This window comes from Trachemys scripta, chromosome 1, assembly GCF_013100865.1.
Source record: "Trachemys scripta elegans isolate TJP31775 chromosome 1, CAS_Tse_1.0, whole genome shotgun sequence".
Classification (NCBI taxonomy): Eukaryota; Metazoa; Chordata; order Testudines; family Emydidae; genus Trachemys; species Trachemys scripta.
Window position 1 is genome coordinate 322,827,340 of NC_048298.1, and position 19,156 is coordinate 322,846,495.

General features: G+C 42.5%; 1 protein-coding gene across 3 annotated transcripts in view; it reads left to right on the forward strand.

Moving 5' to 3' along the window:
* Positions 1–17,887, forward strand: part of LOC117871231 (metabotropic glutamate receptor 5) — a 56,426-nt gene extending 38,539 nt beyond the window's left edge. The window contains exons 5-6 of one of the 3 annotated variants that reach the window (XM_034758989.1): positions 1,382–1,477; positions 14,708–17,887. In XM_034758989.1, the coding sequence (XP_034614880.1) occupies positions 1,382–1,477; positions 14,708–15,533 (922 nt within the window). In that variant the 3' untranslated portion in view covers positions 15,534–17,887. Of the gene's footprint in view, positions 1–1,381; positions 1,478–3,133; positions 4,713–14,707 lie in introns of those variants that run through there. The other 2 variants (XM_034758991.1, XM_034758990.1) reach the window with 2 other exon arrangements.
* The last annotated feature ends 1,269 nt before the right edge of the window (positions 17,888–19,156 follow it).

The following is a 19,156-nucleotide window of genomic DNA, read 5'->3' on the forward strand; positions in this document are numbered from 1 at the left end:
TGCAATTCAGATGTATGTATCCTGCATGGTCTTCATTCATAATTGGGAGCACGGCACATACAGCACAATGGGTTGCCTTGGAGTCTTTGGTAGCGGTTCTTTATAGCATTGTTGTGTCTTCCTTCAGGATGGTGCCTCACTTGTTAGAACCTTTAAATAACACACAATTTTGCTACACTGAGCACATCCCACATGGCAGTCTCCGGCTCACTGCTACACTAACTTTTTGGCTGATCTATATTAATTCCTTCCTTTGCCACTCGCTGTGGCACAGTTTCCCTACTAGCATTTACTGGAACTGCCACTCAAAGTACTGCTCCCTTTTTGCTTGCACTCAGATTGTTGCTGTCTTACTGCGTTGCTGGCTTTGGATTAGTCTTTTGCTACTTGGCTTTCCTGCAGGTTAATAAATTGGCAACAAATTAGCTATATGGTTATGTTAGTGATCATGTCATGTTAACTAACTCGTGTCAAACCAAACAGATTTGCTTTAAAGAATTTTGCTAAACATGAGTGATGCAGATCACAGCATCTGACGATGGAATATCACAAGCAACTATTTAAAGAGAGGGGACCCAATTTTCAGTATGAGTATCTCTATAGGTTTTCTGAATCCCAAATTCAGGCATTTAAATGGGTTCTTGAACCCATAGAACTTGAGCAACTAGGGTGAAATTCACCACTGTGCAGAGAGCCAGCGTAAGACTTTTGCATTAAGTCCCACTGTAATTCTGTTTTGAGGACGTAAGTGGTGTAAGTCCCCTGCTTAGGGATGAATTAGATCCTTGGGTACTAATTGCTCATCCAAGTGTGGGCTATGGACATTCACTCATAGTGTTAAATTGTGCTCAAGGTGTATCCAAACAGGAGTCAGTGTTCAGGCTTCACAAATGGAGAGAACAATTAGATGTTGCAGAGATGCAGAGCTCAGTGGTTTAGGGAGGGATATTAAGGTAGGAATGAGAATTCAGGCCTTGTTCTTTGTGACCCATGAGCAACTAATTAACTTCTCTTTGCTCCTTAATTTCAAATTCTCTTTCCCTTAATCTTCCATTTGGCCTGTGCATCTGATTTACTTGGTACAAGTAAAACACTAGAAAGAAAAGGCTGGTTTGGTTTTAACTCTGCAGAATTACTCCGCTCCTGCTAGAGCAAAGAAAGTGCTTGAGCTCACCTGTGCACTGCTGCTTGTGTTGACCACAGGCCTGGATGGCTTATGAAGCTTCTCCAACACCTCTAAGGCGGGCTGGTGCAATATTCACCATTGCAATAGTAACCTTCCCAAGTGTGGCACTCTGCACAGCAGCTGTAGCACAGGGTGGCAGCCGAGCACACAAATCACTTCTTTCTGTTTGCTCCTGTTGTTGTCATGATTTGTTAGGTACAAAGGCAGGAGGCTGGCCCAGCACAAGTCGGAAATAGAGTGTTTCACCCCAAAAGGGAGTATGGGAAATGGTGGGAGAGCTACAATGAGCAGGTAAGCAAACAGTGGAGTGGCCTGGGGGCAGTGTGATATGTCTGTGAGCAAGAGGAGCACCTCTGGGACAGTTCTGGCCCAGATCCTCTATCTGTAATGACTGTGCATCCCATAGAGTATGTCCAAAAGAAAAAAGCTTGGCCACCACTGGTTTACATGTTATGTTTGATCTGCAAAAATGCACCATGCTCATTTAGGTGATCGGAACCTCTTGTCATTCATGATGTTGTCATAATATGGGGCTTTTGTCAAGACAAACTTTAGACCTGATCATATACCCTTGGCCAGCCCATTAGATGGTCACAATAAGCAATGGTAATACAGTATCTAGTTGTCAAGTAAGTAAATTCTGAGTTCTATCTAAATGTGGGTCATACTTTATATAAAGGGTTACATTAATAAATAGCTTCTAAAGGGTTAATGAAGAGAGCTAGTTGGGAAAAAATCGATGGAACTGTCAGAATTGAAATGTTTCATGGGAATATATTGATGTCAACAAAATTTTTGACGGAAAAGCTTCACAATTATTGAAAATCAAAATGGAGCATGACAATTGTTTAGTTTCATTTCAGTGTTCTTGTTTTGTTTAATTCTGACTATTTCATTTAGATTTTTGCATTTCATTACATTTAATTTTGACTTTTATATTAAATGTTACTATTATATTTCTATAATATGTTTAATATTATATGTATATTCACTGTGGGTAATATTTTATATGATATTATAATGTTTTGACATTAGTGAAATGAAACATTTCAATTATTTTTTCCCCTATATTTCCCAATCAAAATATTTCAAGATTTTTAATTTTCATCCCAGGTTGGGACAAAAACAAATACTGAAATGTTGGAATTTCCCATGGGATGAAAATTCCATTTTCCAACCAGCTCTGTTAATATATGACTAATATGATAAATGTGTTACAGGCGAGTAGCATGTGTCATACATGGTTATCCATGTGTTATACATAATCAGTAGAAGGTAGCATAGATGATTATAAGCCATGATAATAAGCAACTGTTAGATTCTATTGCAGTTTATAACAATTTGATTTACCACTTCTTAAAAGAAGTATTTAACCCTTTATAAACAACTTAGAAATGTAACCTTAACATAATACATGACCAAAGGGGTGAACAAAATGTACCTTTGGCTTTACTGATTTTTGTACCAGAGAGCCATCCTGTAATTTCAGGAAGGCATTCCAAGATGCACACAGCATGATGTTCCCATTGTGCTTAACAACGCTCACTCAAGCACACAAGGCATGTGATTATAACAATGCACTCTCTGGGGATCCTGGCTGCTTAAATAATGTCAGCACCGTTCATTCACATGTGGTTGTTCGAAATTTATCGACACCTGCTGTTTGTTTGTCAACCTGTCTGTGTTCTGCACTCTGTTCTTTGGGGATATTTTTAACTTGCATTGCCTGCAATTAGATTTGTTTTTTCCTTAAAAGCAAATTAAGAGTCACTGAATAAGAGAGAATTGAAGAGGAAACAAGTGCATGTAAATGTGAAACAATTGTATTTCGTTTTACATAGTTTAGTTCCCCTTTTTACAAATACTTTACACATACATATATATATAAACTACATGTATAAAACTATATATATATATAAACTCTCCCTATATTTTATATCTTCACAGTGAAGAATCTATGTGCATTCCAGAGTATAACCCATCTGAGCCAAGTAGAGATGAGAAAGAGGTTCCTGTGAAAGATGATGCCCTAATAGTCAGAAAGACTGGAAACTTTATCAGTGTAATACTTCTATAGCAAGACTGTCATTCATAAGACCTACTCAAACAGTTAAGAATATTTGTTGTTTAACAGATATTAGATTTGTATTTTATGGCTGTGTTTTGTTGTCTCCAGCCATACTAGCCCAAGCTGTGGGTCTATCAGCTCTCAGAAGCTAACTAGAGCTGGAACTGAATAGGATGGGAGACGTCCAAAGAAAACATAGGTGCTGCAGAAAGCAGTGTAGGTGGTGTTCTGCCTTTTCAGTAAGTATCAAACCCGTATTTAGAGGCACGGTGATGCTTGAAGTCTTGAGGAAATATAGAAACACGGCTTTAATTATTTTTGGATGATTAAAATATCCCATCAGATTTTTTTTTTCACAACTGTAGGGGATACTGACCAAATTACACTTACGTCTTTGGTTTAAAATGCCCCATGTCGTTTCAATTACACATTATTCACTTCTAAAAACTCTTGTGCAGTATTGCTCTCGTATTCCAAACTAGATGTGGGTACATTTCTGAGGTGGATGAATTATCCTTATATTTGCATCCTATAGTAGGGTTTGGGCTTCTTCAAGATGGAAAGTGCTATATAAATGTTAGCAGTTATTATTTTTGTGTTACTGTATGCAAGTTACTCTCTATGTAAGGGGAGTTAATCTGTTCTGAATCACATACAAGCATCTTTCACCTACATCACATAAACATCAATTACGAAATAGAATGTTTTATGAGGCTGTCGTAAAGTAGGAGTCTTGGTAGCATTGCTATGATTTAGAATTTAAATTACTGGCTTAATTAAATGCAACAAATAAGAAGCTGATTAATAATTCACAAGTGATTTTTCCAATGATGACATAAATCCCATGTGAATAAATGTCTCTGCAATAATATATCAGTCAAGCCATACGCCCTAAATTACCTCCATGCTAGATACTCTGTGCAGACTGGAAATAATCAGACTGGAAAAATTAAAGACGAGTCTAGAGACTGAAAACAAAATCCAGGTAGTGCTAAATCTTTCTCCCTGTTCTGCATGGTGGGTGGGTGTGATTCCCATTTTAGAGAGATGTAATGGACTTTCTCCACTTTTACTCAAATAGATATTGTAAATGGTGTAATGTAAAGCCCACTAAAATCAAAGGACAGACTGCCACCAATTTCCATGGGCTTTGCATCAGGTCTCAGCTAAGCAGGGATGAAGAACTATAAAGAATACCTAGCTACTGTAGGAAGTGGAGTTGATGGTTCGATAGGTGGAACTCTTCTCTCTCTGAATCATACTGACTTGAGGTGATGGAGCATTGCGATGCTGTAAGTGCCATATTTCAGACAGAAAATAAAACACAGGTCCTGACCGCTTGTGTTAATGAGCAGTCTCAGGGTCATCTCTGTAAGTGAAGAAAAATGTTAACTCTGGGGTCCTGACCAATTTCCAGCTTGGGTAATTATATTAAGCCTACTAGAAATCCCCTGGTAGTTTCAGTTAGATATTTCACTTCCTGTCCTAAACAGCTATGCATTGTTAAAACAGATGCAGTGATTTGCCTTGGTGGTTTGTATATCTATTTATAATTTGCTTTGGGTTCCTTTGGGATGAAAATTGCTCTGTCAATGTTGGCTGGGATTTTCAAATCTGTTCAGTTATTTGGAAGACGTGTGCAGAAGATTGTACAAGCTTGCCAGCATAATAAAGAGTCTAACACTTCCCGGGGGTACCCAGCATTGTGAGGCACCTTACTACCACCTGCCCTGAGCGTGAGGGAGCCTTGTCTGGGGCTGCTGTGGGTTGGTTCCCCAACTCCACCAGCCTTTGGCAACACAAGCACTGCCTTCCAGGCCTCCGCAGGCCCTGCATTCTCTGTACAGGTCAGTGATAGGTCCTCTCCAACCATCCCTCCGGAACAGCCAGGCCCTGTTCCTCTGAATACTCTCAGAATTCACTGATCTGCTACTCTCTAAGAATAGTGCACACCTGTTTACCAGTTACACCTCAGTATCACTACTCCACTCAACTCCATCTATCTAAGAGCTGTTGCAGTAAATACAAGAAGAGGTTTATTTAACAAGAACAGAGACTTGAGAAGAAGCAAGTAGAAATAATGAAAACAAATAGTTTACGTGTAAAATAAATTCATAACATACTTTCTGGGGCCTAAATGGAACTAACTAGATATTTTCCTGGGCTAATGAAGTTTAGCTCACCCGAATTTTTACAGTGGTTTTCAACCAGGCAGGCTGTGACCCTTCTTTCATAAGAGACAGAGCACGCTGGCAGTTCGTCTCCTCAGTGAAAGATAATTGGATGTCTCTTTGCAGTCTTAGATATAGTTCCAATAATCCATTGTCCTGTAAACAGGGCTTCCACTTGCTGATTTATTTATTTCTGTAACTTCCCCCTCTGGAAAAATCTCACAATCCCTGCCTTAGCATTTTGCTCAGACTGTAAATTGGCACCTATTGTGAACCATACAATACTCAATGTACATGTAGCCAGACAGATAGATAAACATCTCTTGCGTGTTTCCAGCCCCAAATCATTGGCCTTGAGAATATATTTTTCCCATATAGATACATAACTCCTTACATGTCATCTGTAAATACATGTTGCAATGATTATGAGGTCCAGTGTGACCCAGGCTTTCAGTAGAGACTTTACATGGCACTCTTTGGTGAATTAGTATGTAGATACCAGACTCAGGGTATCTCTGCTATGGTGTCTCTTCCACGAGGTCCCTGGGTAACAGGGAGTGTGTTGAGGAGTAATATGAACGAAGTTCCTTGTTCAGTGTTAGAAGAAAGCAACTCTTTTTTATTCTTTGCCATTGTCACGTGACAGATCTGCAGTGAAAGTGCAATGGGTGCACAGTTCCCTCGGGAACACAGGCTAGGACAAAATGGATGCTTGCTTTGCATGATTCAGTGTTTATTTCCAGTCTGATTTGTTTGGTTACCTCTTATGTTTGCAAAGCACACAGTGTAGGAGTCATTTAAGCTGTATGGCTTGATGGATACGTCACTAGTGAACTACTTATGACAATGGAATTAGAGTGTCACTGGGCAGCCGTTCTGTAACCTAAGGGTTACAGTGGACGAGAAGCTGGATATGAGTCAACAGTGTTCCCTTGTTGCCAAAACGGCTAACGGCATTTGGGGATGTATAAGTAGGAGCATTGCCAGCAGATCGAGTGATGTGATCATTCCCCTCTATTTGGCATTGGTGATGCCTCATCTGGAGTACTGTGTCCAGTTTTGGGCCCCACACTACAAGAAAGATGTGGAAAAATTGGAAAGAGTCCAGCGGAGGGCAGCAAAAATGATTAGGGGGCTGGAGGACATGACTTATGAGGAGAGGCTGAGAGAACTGGCATTATTTAGTCTGAAGAAGAATGAGGGGGGTTGGGAGTTGATAGCTGCTTTCAACTACTTGAAAGGGGGTTTGTAGCAAGGTGGACACCTGTTCCTGCCTGGAAGGGCCTGAGATAGCCCAGGGAGCAAGCAGCTACTGGGCTGATTGGGGGAAGTGGCTGCAGCTGGGGCCACGCCCCAATCAGGCCTCAGCTGGCTCTATATAAGAGGCTGGGAGCCAGGAGCTCAGCAGAGTCTCTCTCTCTGTACAGGGAGAGAAGGGCCTGGCTGCAGGGAGTTAGACAAAGAGTACCTGAGTGGAGCAGGCCTGGGGAAAGGCTGAGGAGCTGGGGAGCTCCAGCCTGGAAAGCCCCAGGCTGCGGCCCAGTATTAGGCCAAGGGGTACTGGGGGTTGCAGAGGGCAGCCCAGGGCTAGGCCAAGGCAGCAGGTCCAAACACCCCTTGCCAGTGATGAGTGGCCTATACTGCAGTCTGCCCCAGGGAGCGGGGGCTAGTTGGTGACTAGCAGTGGCCTAGTGCTGAGGCAAGGTGGGAATAGGGGGTGGGGGTTCCCCTGGGAGGGGAGACCCAGCATGTGTGGGTATTGCCAGGGGGCAGCACCCAGAGCAAGGGGCACCAGGGTCCTGGGAGGGACATGGGGGGCCAGTGCAGACGACAAGGTGGATCACTGGCCTGCAGAGGGCACTCCAGAGGCTGGTGAGCTAATTCCCTGGACGACCAGTAGGAGGTGCCACAGGGGTGAGTCTGGGACCTCTACAGGGTTCCAAAGAGGATGGATCTAGACTGTTCTCAGTGGTAGCAGATGACAGAGCAAGGAGTAATGGTCTCAAGTTGCAGTCGGGGAGGTTTAGGTTGGATATTAGGAAAAACTTTTTCACTAGAAGGGTGGTGAAGCACTGGAATGGGTTACCTAGAGAGGTGGTGGAATCTCCTTCCTTAGAAGTTTTTGAGGTCAGGCTTGACAAAGCCCTGGCTGGGATGATTTAGTTGGGGATTGGTCCTGCTTTGAGCAGGGGGTTGGACTAGATGACCTCCTGAGGTCCCGTCCAATCCTGATATTCTATGATTCTGTGATTTTATGGGGGAAATAACGATATGACTACTTATTCACTTTATTTGCTGTGTTTAATAAAGCTGGTCATTAAAATCCTAACCAGCCTAGATGGGATGTGCCTCTACACTTGCCACCACTGCTCTCCTGCTGATCGTTCAGATACAGCTGGAGCTGTCAATCAGGGTGAGCCCAGGGTGTCTTGTAGTATCTTGCCAGAAATGTCTGCCTTTGCTGAGGTGGATAGATTGCTCCATTCAGACCTCTCCACTACTTCAGCAGTGAAACACTTTGTTCTTCCATCCTATGATCCTTCTGTTGCTCTCCGCTTCCTCTCCTGCTACTCCCCCAATTACTGCTCTCTCCTCCTCCACAGCTGGGGAAGCTCAGTGGGTGGGCAGCTCCAGATTGCAGCTGTGGCAGGGCACCACTCAGGTTCCAGGTACAGGGGCTCTCTTTTCCCCTCAGCTTCAGGCCCAGCCTGCGTCTTCAGCTCGCAGGTCCCACAGGCTGTTGGAGTTTGATGAAGACTTTACAGAACAGCCTCCTCAAAGCAGCGCTCAGCGGGCAGCAGCAACGGCAGCTGAAGAGAACAGGACGCCTGGCACTCATTCCCAACAGCAGCTCAGTTGATGCAAAGTAAGATCCCCAGCAGTAAAACCAGGCTAATCCACCTGCAAACAACCACACACGATTAAGGAGGGCAGGTGAGTAATGCCAGTAGAGGACATCAGAGGTGCTTCTCCTCCGTCCTGTGCCCCATGACCTCTCCCTCCTCAGAGGTACTGTTTTGAATATGGCTGTAACACACGCAAGCAGGCCTCATCCTTACACTTCCAGAAACCCTGCTCAAAAGTGTGGTTTGAGCCTGGCTTAAAAAAGTAAAAGGAGCCTTAAAAGAGGCATATCCTATGAGCAGTGAAAGGGCTTATCTGCTCATTCCCACTGTACAACTTATGTGGGTCTTCCTTCCAAAGCGATCCCAAGCATTCAAACGATTCATTAAATCTGAGGAAAACAAAAAACAAAGAAATTCCTCATCTCTTCTTTCCCTGGACGACCACACTTTCTTGGAAAGATCTTTCCCTCAGAGAAGAGGGACTCCTTGAGTCTGATTCAGAGAAATATAGAGCAGGATCCAGGGGCACATTTCTGCCCAATCCTGGATAACAGTAATTCAGAACAAGGGCAAAACAGATAGATAGCAACCCACCAAAGCCATCCACACAGAAATTCCAAAGGAATCTAGAAGCATCAGCTTTACAGTGCAAATGGCCAGGATTCCTTTGGTTGTCCACCAAGTTGAAGGAAATGGTCATTGCCGGCAGTGCCGTTTTCTAAGAGACCAAGTGGACAGAAAGGTTGAGATGACGCTCTCAAGAAACTGTACATTCTCTATGGGCTCACTGGAGCTGTCCATATAAGCCACTTCTAGTTCACCCAAGTGTCTGTAGCATGGTGCAAGAAGTTGGATGGTTTGCAGTCTTCAAAGGATAAAGGAACTTAGGCCATTTCAAAATTTCTATCAACCTGAAATTGCTGATTGCCCAAGTGACCAATGCCAGGACACACACACAAAGCTCCAGTCAGGGAAAGCCAATTACTAGATAAAGTAGCTAATACCATTCACCACTTTTTCAGGGAGAATATTTAGAGAGGCCTTCAAAAAGGTAGCGGCAGAGAACTCTGAGAAGGGACTCTTGTTATCCGTTTTCTTTGCATTTGAAGAATCCTTCTTGGCTGAAGGTTGGAGGGGCCTCTGATTAAACAGATGGAGTAAGACAATGCCCTAACTACATTGTTGCATAAAATAATATGATTATTTCTGTTCACGTCTGTATGTGGGCACATTAGGCTAGGAATAGAAATGACTAAAGTCAATTTAGGTGCCAACCTTAGCTAATTGAATTTTCTCCAGAAACAAGACTGTCCATACCTACACTTGCACCAAAATAGCTAAACCAGTTTTAACTGAGACCTTTTCATTTCTGTGAAAGTTTATGTGCAGACCAGGACTTTGTCAAGACTTGGATAAGAAATCCAGAAATCCACCACTGAAATCGGCAAAATAATTTTGGATTTTCAACAGTGTGACTGAGGACTGAATCTGGTCTGTACAGTTTTAGGCAGCATTTAAAAATATAGTTTCATTTTATTCTGCTTTCAAGAAATGTACAGTTTTAAATGTGTAGCTCTCTGTTTTAGGTTGTTTCATAAACATGGAATTCCATGGGTTTTATGTATATTTACATACTGTGGCCAACATATGTTAGTAAGAAAATAAATGACTTATTTTCAGCTTGCACTGGCGTACAATAAATTACCCACTATTAATAAGAGAGGAAGACAGTATATCCACACAGTACTACTAAGAACATTTCACCAAATTACTTATATCAAGCTCAAGTAATCCATGGGAATGACAATCTTGCTATAAAGTTAACAGAGAGTTTCCAGTTTATGTGACTGTCAGTATGTTTCCTTCTCGTTTATCCCCTCCACAAAGCACAGTCACTGTCCTCGTGCTTCCTTTGCTGATTCTATAATGGCAGTTGACTAAAGAGCATTACACATTCTTTTAGATATCAAGAAACACAAGGAGCAAAACAATGCAGAATTTCAGTTACATCAACAACAACAAAGGGCAAAATAACATTTGCTAAATTAGTAAAGCAGAAAATATAGAGGGGAAAACATTAATTTGTATTGACTTCATTTCTATTTTTTTTCTTAAAGAAATTGGTTTACTAGTCATAAATAAAAAAATAGTGAAAGCCCAGTTAGAAGCTTAGAAAATAACGAGTGGAAGAGAAATAGGAATGTACACAAGCTATTCTTCTACCAGAAGATGTGGACACTTGGCGAGGGAAGATGTGAATGTTAGAGACTTCAAAGACCCCATTTAAAGCCTTAAATTTTTTGTACATGTTAGGTCATGGTAAGCCAAACTGGCTGAGAATAAAATTTATTAGGTGACAGGTTTTGAGGAGATCTTTCAGTATATAAAACTGAAGTTAGCCACCCTGTAAAAAAGAAATAAAAATCACAAAAATGTGCCACCACTAAATACCTTTCTTTTAAAAAAAAAAAAAAAAAAAAAAGTGCCCAATGTGCATCGTGGGCTGTATATTGTGGCACTATCTCAAAGTTTGCATCCCTGGATTGTAATCAATGACCCATCCAGTGAAGCACAGCGGAACCAAAAGATTTGCACAACAGAGTAGCATATTAATATATCTTCTGTACTCCACAAGACATTTTGGCATTCATCTGGGAGCTGAAAAGAGTAAATATACTGTCCCCATGAGAGAAACTGAGAGGAAGCAAAGTTTCTTAGTAAGAAGAATCCCTGATCTAAAATATCACTGTCCAAAAGGTTCCCATCACTCAACAGAACATGGCAGTCTGGCCCAATAAATGTAAACAACTGTTTGTGATATTCCATTAGCAGGCATCATGGTCTATGTCGTCCATGTTTATCTAGTTATTTCTCTATAAAGTGTGTACTTTGTGGTGTGATTTAGTTAACTTGGCACTATGTAGTTGGAGTAGGAATTGAAAAGGTGATTCTTTAATCAATCCTGCCCCTCCATTCCCCAATCACAAGGTGCATCACACAGCCCTCAAAAGATAAAAACAAATTACTTTTACAGAGAGATTAGCAAGCTCAGTTCTTCTTATGACATTATTAATTTTGCATTAGGTCATAGAATAGGAATTAGGAGCAGCAGGATGTAACAGAGAAGCTGGATATCTGAAATTAATGTTCTAATTATTGCCAAATGTACTGTTGTTGACTTTTCCTGTCTGGGCTTTTTTTAATGGATAAATTGCTATTCTCTTGATGCATGCTAAATTCAGCTGGTTATAACAAGGGACTTGAGATAGTTAAGGGCCAAACCATTCAGTGCTTTCTCAGGAAAATTCCATAAGTAGCCAATGGTCCTTTTTTTTTTTTAGCCACAGATGCAGCTAGATTGAGCCTTTACCTCTAACCCTGTGTAAGGGACAGTGCACAACTGCATTAACCAGGCCTGGCCCACAGAAGGAATTGGAACACAAGAGAGTCACAGCTGCTCCATGAAAGAGTTAATTTGCCGTCTGTGGCTCTCCCAGGTGAAAATTACTTCTCCCAGTTTCTCTCCTCTCCCCCCCCCCCCCGTCCCCGTCCCCGCCCCCATGCTGGCTCAGCTCTTCACTCCCACCCGTCTAATTCAAGACTCTGTCAGCTTCTCTCCTAACTTGTCACAGAGTTGCAGGGGCTCAAGAAGTCTACTTTCACCTGGTCCAAGCACAGTTACCCAAGAGGCCATGCAGGTAGCTGGGAGGATATTACTCATCTTACTTCCCCTTTATGTCTCTTCACAACCGCATAAGGCTGGTCCGGCATCCGGCTGCGAGTGAACAGGAATCATGTCAGGCCCTTTGGCTTAAAGTGGCAGTCGCTAGTTATGAATCAGAATGACAGAATGGTGAAGAGTAGAATGGATCAAAGCTAAGCATAAGAATGGGCTGTTTCTTCTTGCCCTGTTTAAGGAGTCGCACATTACTGTGTCACCCCAGGCACAGTAGAGGGAGGGAACCATACTTCAGGTAAACACAAGTCCTTCGCTGTTCCCTCCTTCCGTCAAGGGGGTAGTGATTTGCTGCTGATCCATACTAGTCACACATTACTAGCCTCCTTCCCCCGCCCCATGAAAGCACAGCTAGTCTGGTTAGCATGCTGTGGGTGATGGGGGAGAGAACCAAAGCTCCACTCACTCCCCACCCACTTGCTAGGAATGGGGGAACTGTAGGTGCACAACATCCACTTACTTGTGAAGACCTGATGTCCAGTGAGCTGGGTAGGAGTGCAAAGAGGGCTTGCAGGAGTGGAAATGGGGTATAATTCCCCCTTATGCAGTTATGCACCCACACAGGTTATCGGACAGCCTAACCTTAATTTGCTTCCAAACAGCTAGTACCCTAGAGGTTTAGGTTGTGTTCATCTGGTAGAGTTTGTTTGTAAAGAAAAGGTGTCATAGTATGTCACGTTACATGATCCACTGTATCTCCATATATTGTAACCATAGATATGATACCAGAAGGAGTTCTTTTGTTCACACTCACTAGAAAGTTTTTAGATCCCTGGAAGAGACAGTGAATCAATAGCAACTCCCTGCAATCTGCAAGCACCCTATAAAGCTCTCTACGAAATTCCCATTGTTCTAGTACTGCAAACTATTTCATAACAAACTAAAATGTTGAAGTGTAGTCACTTCCAGCTTTAATACACATTGTTTAAGATAACTTGTCCTAGCACAACCAGGATCTTAAATTTGCTTGTCTTTCCAAAACTGTAATTGATTGTTGCAAATATTTTGTAAACCAAAGTAACTCGTTAAAAATTCAGTTATTTTGTATATAAATCATGCCTGTATGTAATTTTGTATGTATGGACCTATGTTTTTATGTGGACGTCGTTTCTTAGTCATTGTCGTTTCTTAGTCATTGTTTTTTCTGGAGAAATATTTCCATTGCTAATGGTCTTTTTTAATCCTGAGAGTCACAGGTGAATGTATGGGCGTTATATGGGCTTGCCCAGGCACACGCTCATGGCCAATCTGACAGAAGGAGGGGAAGCGGTGAAAGAAGCAGTTGCATACTGTGTGTGAGAGAGATCTGGAACCCACTCACTCTTACAGGGGGGTGTCTTGGTGCTGGGGAGGCTCTGAGCAAACAGTAAGGGGAGATGGGCCCGTCTCTGTGATGAGGGCCTGAAGGGAGATGAATTTTGGAGGAGGGGAAAGCAGGGTGTTGCCACTGTTTCTCACTGTCTGAAAACTCATCCTGCCGTTGGGCCAGAAAAATGGCTCTTGTACAGTGTGTGGGTCACTTACTTCCCTCAAGGACAATCTCCTGCTCTGAGCTGACCTGCAATTAAAAATCCTGAGTGCATTAACTGAATGACATATCTGACCCAAGACTGAAAATGAAAACTGCCCACCAGTCTCAGTCTCCAGCTAATGTCACTGCTTTGATGCCTCCAGCTGTGCACGGGAAGAGCGGATGCATCATGATCCATTTGTGAGTTTTGTTCTGAGGCCGAGGTGAGCTGTAAGGGGAAATTGCCACACTATTGTTACGCAAATGTCTATAATACAAGTATCACAGCCAGGCTGGCACAACTTCATTTCTCCTGTTCTTCAGTGATGTTTTTAAGGCAAGAGACCAGTTGTTATTTTCAGCCTTTGCTCAGACAAGCTGGACAGGTGATGCCACTGGGATTTTTAAATACAAGTCAGCAGTTTCTCCAGAAAACAGTATATAATTAAATTTCACTTGACCGGGCCAGATTGTGGCTGCCCTGAGTTGCCAGGCAGTATGATCTTCTTTTTTTCCTAGCTTGGGATTACCCGAGATTAATCCATTGAAGAGTCACTTTTTGTACCCCAAATACAAAAGTAGTAATGAGAATCTATTTGTTGTGGGAAGTTAATTCACCAGGTTATTGTAATCATTGCAAGACGAACATCCTTGTAGCAGATTGCCAATTGTAGTCTCTGCTTAACTGGTGCATGCATAAGTGCTTATTCTTTTCTGTAGCATAATATTTTTTTTTTACCATCAGCTTTACAACGCGTCTGACCAGGGCCGGCTCTGGCTTTTTTGCCGCCCCAGGCAAAAAAGCCTCCTGCTGCCCCCAGGCCCCGACGGGGAGCGCAGCAGGGGAGGGCGCCGAGCCTGGCCGCGGCCCCGCTCTGGCCGGCCGGAGCGCCGGGGGGAGGGTGGCGAGCCCACCGCGGCTCCGCTCACCCCGGCGACCAGAGCGCTGGGAAGAGGGCGGCAAGCCCGCCGCGGCCCTGCTCTCCCGGACCGACCGGAGCGCCGCCCCCCTCCAGGTGCCGCCCCAAGCACTTGCTTGGTTGGCTGGTGCCTGGAGCCAGCCCTACATCTGACATATCAGTGCCAGATTGTCAGCTGTCCGTGTCCGTGATTTAATGAGCTAGTTAAAGTGAGTCCTTGTGATTAAAAGCTACATGTAAGCCATCATCTTCTCTCACTTTCATTCGCAGCTCGAATGGGAAATCGGTCACATGGGCCCAGAATGAGAAGAGCAGCAGCAGGGGAGCGCACCTCTGGCAAAGGCTCTCAGTCCACATCAACAAAAAGGAGAATCCTAATCAAACCGCGGTGATCAAGCCCTTTTCGAAGAGCACGGACAGTAGCCGACACAGCAGCAGCGCCGCATTTCCAGAGACCAGTGCCAAAATGCTTTATGACGTCTCAGAAGTGGAGGAGCAATACCCAGCTCAGTTCCAGCCACAGACCCCATCGCCGATCAGCACGGTGAGCCACAGGACTGCCTCCATTAGCCGAACAGATGACGATGTCCCCACAGCCCAGACAGAACATGCCCAACGGAGCAGTTCCTCCCAAGGCTCTCTGATGGAGCAAATCAGCAGTGTGGTCACACGCTTCACAGCCAACATCAGCGAGCTGAACTCTATGATGCTTTCAACAGCCACGCCGGGGGCAATGGTGGCCACTCCTCTCTGCTCTTCCTACCTGATCCCAAGAGAGATCCAGCTTCCTACAACAATGACCACTTTTGCAGAGATCCAGCCGCTCCCTGCCATTGAAGTCAATGGTGCATCGCAGTCCGCTAGGAAACCTTCGTGTGGCAGCATCAAAGAAGGTACTTCGGAGGCACCAGCGGTGAAGCAAGATCTTGAGGAGTTGGTGGCTTTAACTCCTCCCTCACCTTTTAGAGACTCCATTGATTCTGGGAGCGCATCTCCCAGCTCTCCAGTGTCAGAATCAGCTCTTTGTATCCCATCCTCCCCGAAATATGACAAGCTTATCATAAGAGATTACTCTCAAAGTTCTTCTTCATTGTGAATGTAGTTCAAGACACTATTGGATCTCGACAGCTACAAGCAGGTAGAGCGGGGACAGCCAAGCCTTCAAGATCTCCAATCTTTACACAGATACAGTGATAGGCATTGGGTCATCATGTGAAGAATGGAGGGGGCAATAGAGAATCATTCGATAAATGGAAACATCGGATTAATTATGCTATTTTAAAGAAACAAAACTATGAGCAGATTTTCGTGGCCTTACAAAACATGGGCTTTTAAGAAACACTGCATATATTTTTGAGGGCTTATAAGGAGTCTGTTAAATCAGTTACATACCAAGTGCTTTGCTTTAGTATAACAATGAACTGTGTGTACAATATATGAAAAAAGTAGACTGTAAGCGACTGTACAATGTTTTCTTTATTTACTCTGATTCCTTACCCAGAAGTGAACCTTGATCTATTATCAAGAATAGAAGACCAAACATTGAATGTACATTTTCTAACAGACTCAAAATCTGGCACCAATATGTCAGGCTCTTTTTTTTTCTATGAAGATCTCAAAAAGCAGTAACGTATGTTTAGTAACTACCAAACTTTTGCTGAAGCGTATCATGCTGGTGATACCCTACGTGTAGATAAAATAAACTGTGGCTTTGCAATGTGTGACTGCATATGGAGGGCTTTACAAGTGACTTCTCAACCTACAGATTTGTTTATGAAATTCTCTTCTATAAGTATTAAAAGTTCAATTTATTAACATTGGATACACCTTCATAGCAACAAAATGTGAGGACGATTTCCTGACTCTTTCACCACATTGCCAGCCAATGATGGAGTAGCAAAAAATATTTTCTGGAGTACTGTTTTGTAATTCCCTTATCAGGACAAGTTGTTGAGGAGAATATTCTGTTTCTAGCAGTATTATTGAGCTATAGCATAGCTGCATTCCCTAGTGAAATTAACACATTTTTATGGTCATTCTCATGGTAATATTGCCAGTTAAAATATTATACTTATTCAGGCTCCCATATCCTTTGCTTTTAAGGAAGAGGTAAACACTCTATGGTTTTTCTCAGTTATTATAAAGGTAGAATACTGAGAAAGCAGTCTGGATTATGATGAACGAATACTATCGATGGAAGGATTGTCATGATCATAATTCATTTACGAAAAAACACCTGTGTCAAAGTCTGCTTCAAGGTGGTTTAGCTACTCTTCGATAAGCAACAATTTTAACTCTAGTTAGCTGCGGATGCATTGCGGCTCTGAACTGTGACAAAAGAAGATTTTCAAAGCAATACAGAGTATATGTTCAAACAAGGGGGACCTAATGAGATACAAACTAACTGAGTCTTTCTTAGCATCTCATAGAAGAGGTGAGGGAATTATTGACATTTTTTTTCCTGTATCAAAGTAGCTACAAGTACAGTTTAGTACACTTCATGCTGTCATGGCACTTTTTAAATACATGCGGGAAGAGATTTTAAAGTTTGAATAGAAGCAAAATAATTTTTGATAGCTATGATGAAACAATGCACACTATAATTTGCTTTCTCCCTTCCCTCCCCCAATGACACAGCTATCCTCAGGTGCCAAAATTTTGTGTTTTTTTCTTATTTATAAGGATAGTATGAAGGGGCGGGTGATTTACTGTAATTCAAAGTCAAGTTGATGCAGCCTTATACAGAAGATAGCCTTATGGAAGGGAGCCTTGGAATAAGGCTGCTGTGTATTATTTTTTTAAACTCCCAAATCTTATTTCTTTGCAGGTCTGCAAATACTTTTCAGTCAAAATGTATTTTTTTTCAGACATTTTTTTTCATTCATGAAAGGTATAACAACTATCTGATTAAAAAGTGAAAGCACGTTTGTTCATTTCAGCAAAGAGTATTACTATTTTATTTTTAAGTTAGCTCTATCATGACTTTATGCCATGCATCCCAATCCTCCATGCAATTAATTTTTTGTAACAAAATAGCTGAATGATACTAGGCTAACACTGTAAAATAACACCCTCAGCTAAACATTTTGCTCAAGGAGTAGTAATTCATTAGTTAACTAACTGCCCGTATCTTATGAGACGCAGACCTTTTAACTTTTCTTAGTCCATCTGGAAAAATGGGTATTTCAAATCAGGAACAAAATATATATGTTCTTAGTAGGGACTCTAGACTTCTGTGAAACTGTCTGAAGTGTTGTACATGGAAGATTTGCAAGGTACTGTATATGTTTTCCTTTAACACAGAACTGCTTTGATTCATGGATAGTTTAGGTGGGTGGTTTACCTGCATTTCAAAGGGAATATATTATTGTATTATTTATTAAGTCATTGCCCAATATCATTAACAGAGCCCCTCCCGCCCTTTATCCCCTTCCCCCCCACCACACACACACACACACACACACTCGCACACACAATCTTTAAACAAATGCCTCAGTTGTGTAGCCTGCCTTTCTCATGCTGGCAGCTACTTACACAATTATCCCTCAATGGGATTGCTTGCATTATAAATAATGCATTCACTGTTACATAGCCCCTAGGTCATAATTCTGAAGAATCATTCAGTCTAACTGGCCATAGTTGCTGTTCAGAGTTTGTTAATCTTTTTTATATTGTCAAGAATGCATTCATCCCTCAGTGTAACTGTTGGGTAGCACTTCCATCTATTGGTTGATTAGGACCCTAACATTATACTAGCCATCTTTTAAACACTCTTTGCTTTTGTCACTAAGGGTTCATTTCCCTTGTACTCCTGTTTGCTATAGAGGAAGTTCTGCATGCACAAGGAATGCAAGACTGGCCCTGTTGAAACTGTACTTTTCTTCTCTGTTTGACTTCCAAGGCTTTGATATCTAATCAACAATGAAGAATAGCTCATTATTAGTACTAGGCATGGGATGGCAGAACACATTTTGTTGGGTAGGCTGGTCCTTGGAAGATTTATGTGAATTTTATAGGAGAGAGGAGAGATTTTGTGGGAATAATGAGGAGCAACACAAAGGACAGAACAAGGAGCAATGGTCTCAAGTTGCAGTGGGGGAGGTCTAGGTTGGATATTAGGAAACACTATTTCACTAGGAGGGTGGTGAAGCACTGGAATGGGTTACCTAGGCAGGTGGTGGAATCTCCTTCCTTGGAGGTTTTTAAGGCCCAGCTTGACAAAGCCCTGGCTGGGATGATTTAGTTGGGAATTGGTCCTGCTTTGAGCAGGGGGTTGGACTAGATGACCTCCTGAGGTCCCTTCCAACCCTGATATTCTATGATTCTATGACTGAAGCATTGGAAGAGGCAGAGGCAGCTTTATGGAAGTATAGGGTCCCAAGCAAGCGTCCAGAGGATTTGGTGGAGGAAGGGAGAGAAATTGGGGGTTCTACTAATTATTTTCACTGCACCACTAGTGTACTAGATTCGTTACAGGGAGATGTGAAGACAAGGTCCCCACCTGGAAGACCTCACAGTCTGAATAAACAATAGGCAAGTAGATGATGGGTTACCTTCCAGTTCTGCTGCTGGAAAGGAAATTGCTTACACTGCAGGGAAAAACACTAACATTCTTGACAGTGAAGACCCGCCGAAAAAAACACACTTGTTCTGAAGGCCAGCCCTGGAAGAGTGCAGGTCTGACCCCTCTCTGGAAGGCTATTGAAATAAAGTGAGCAA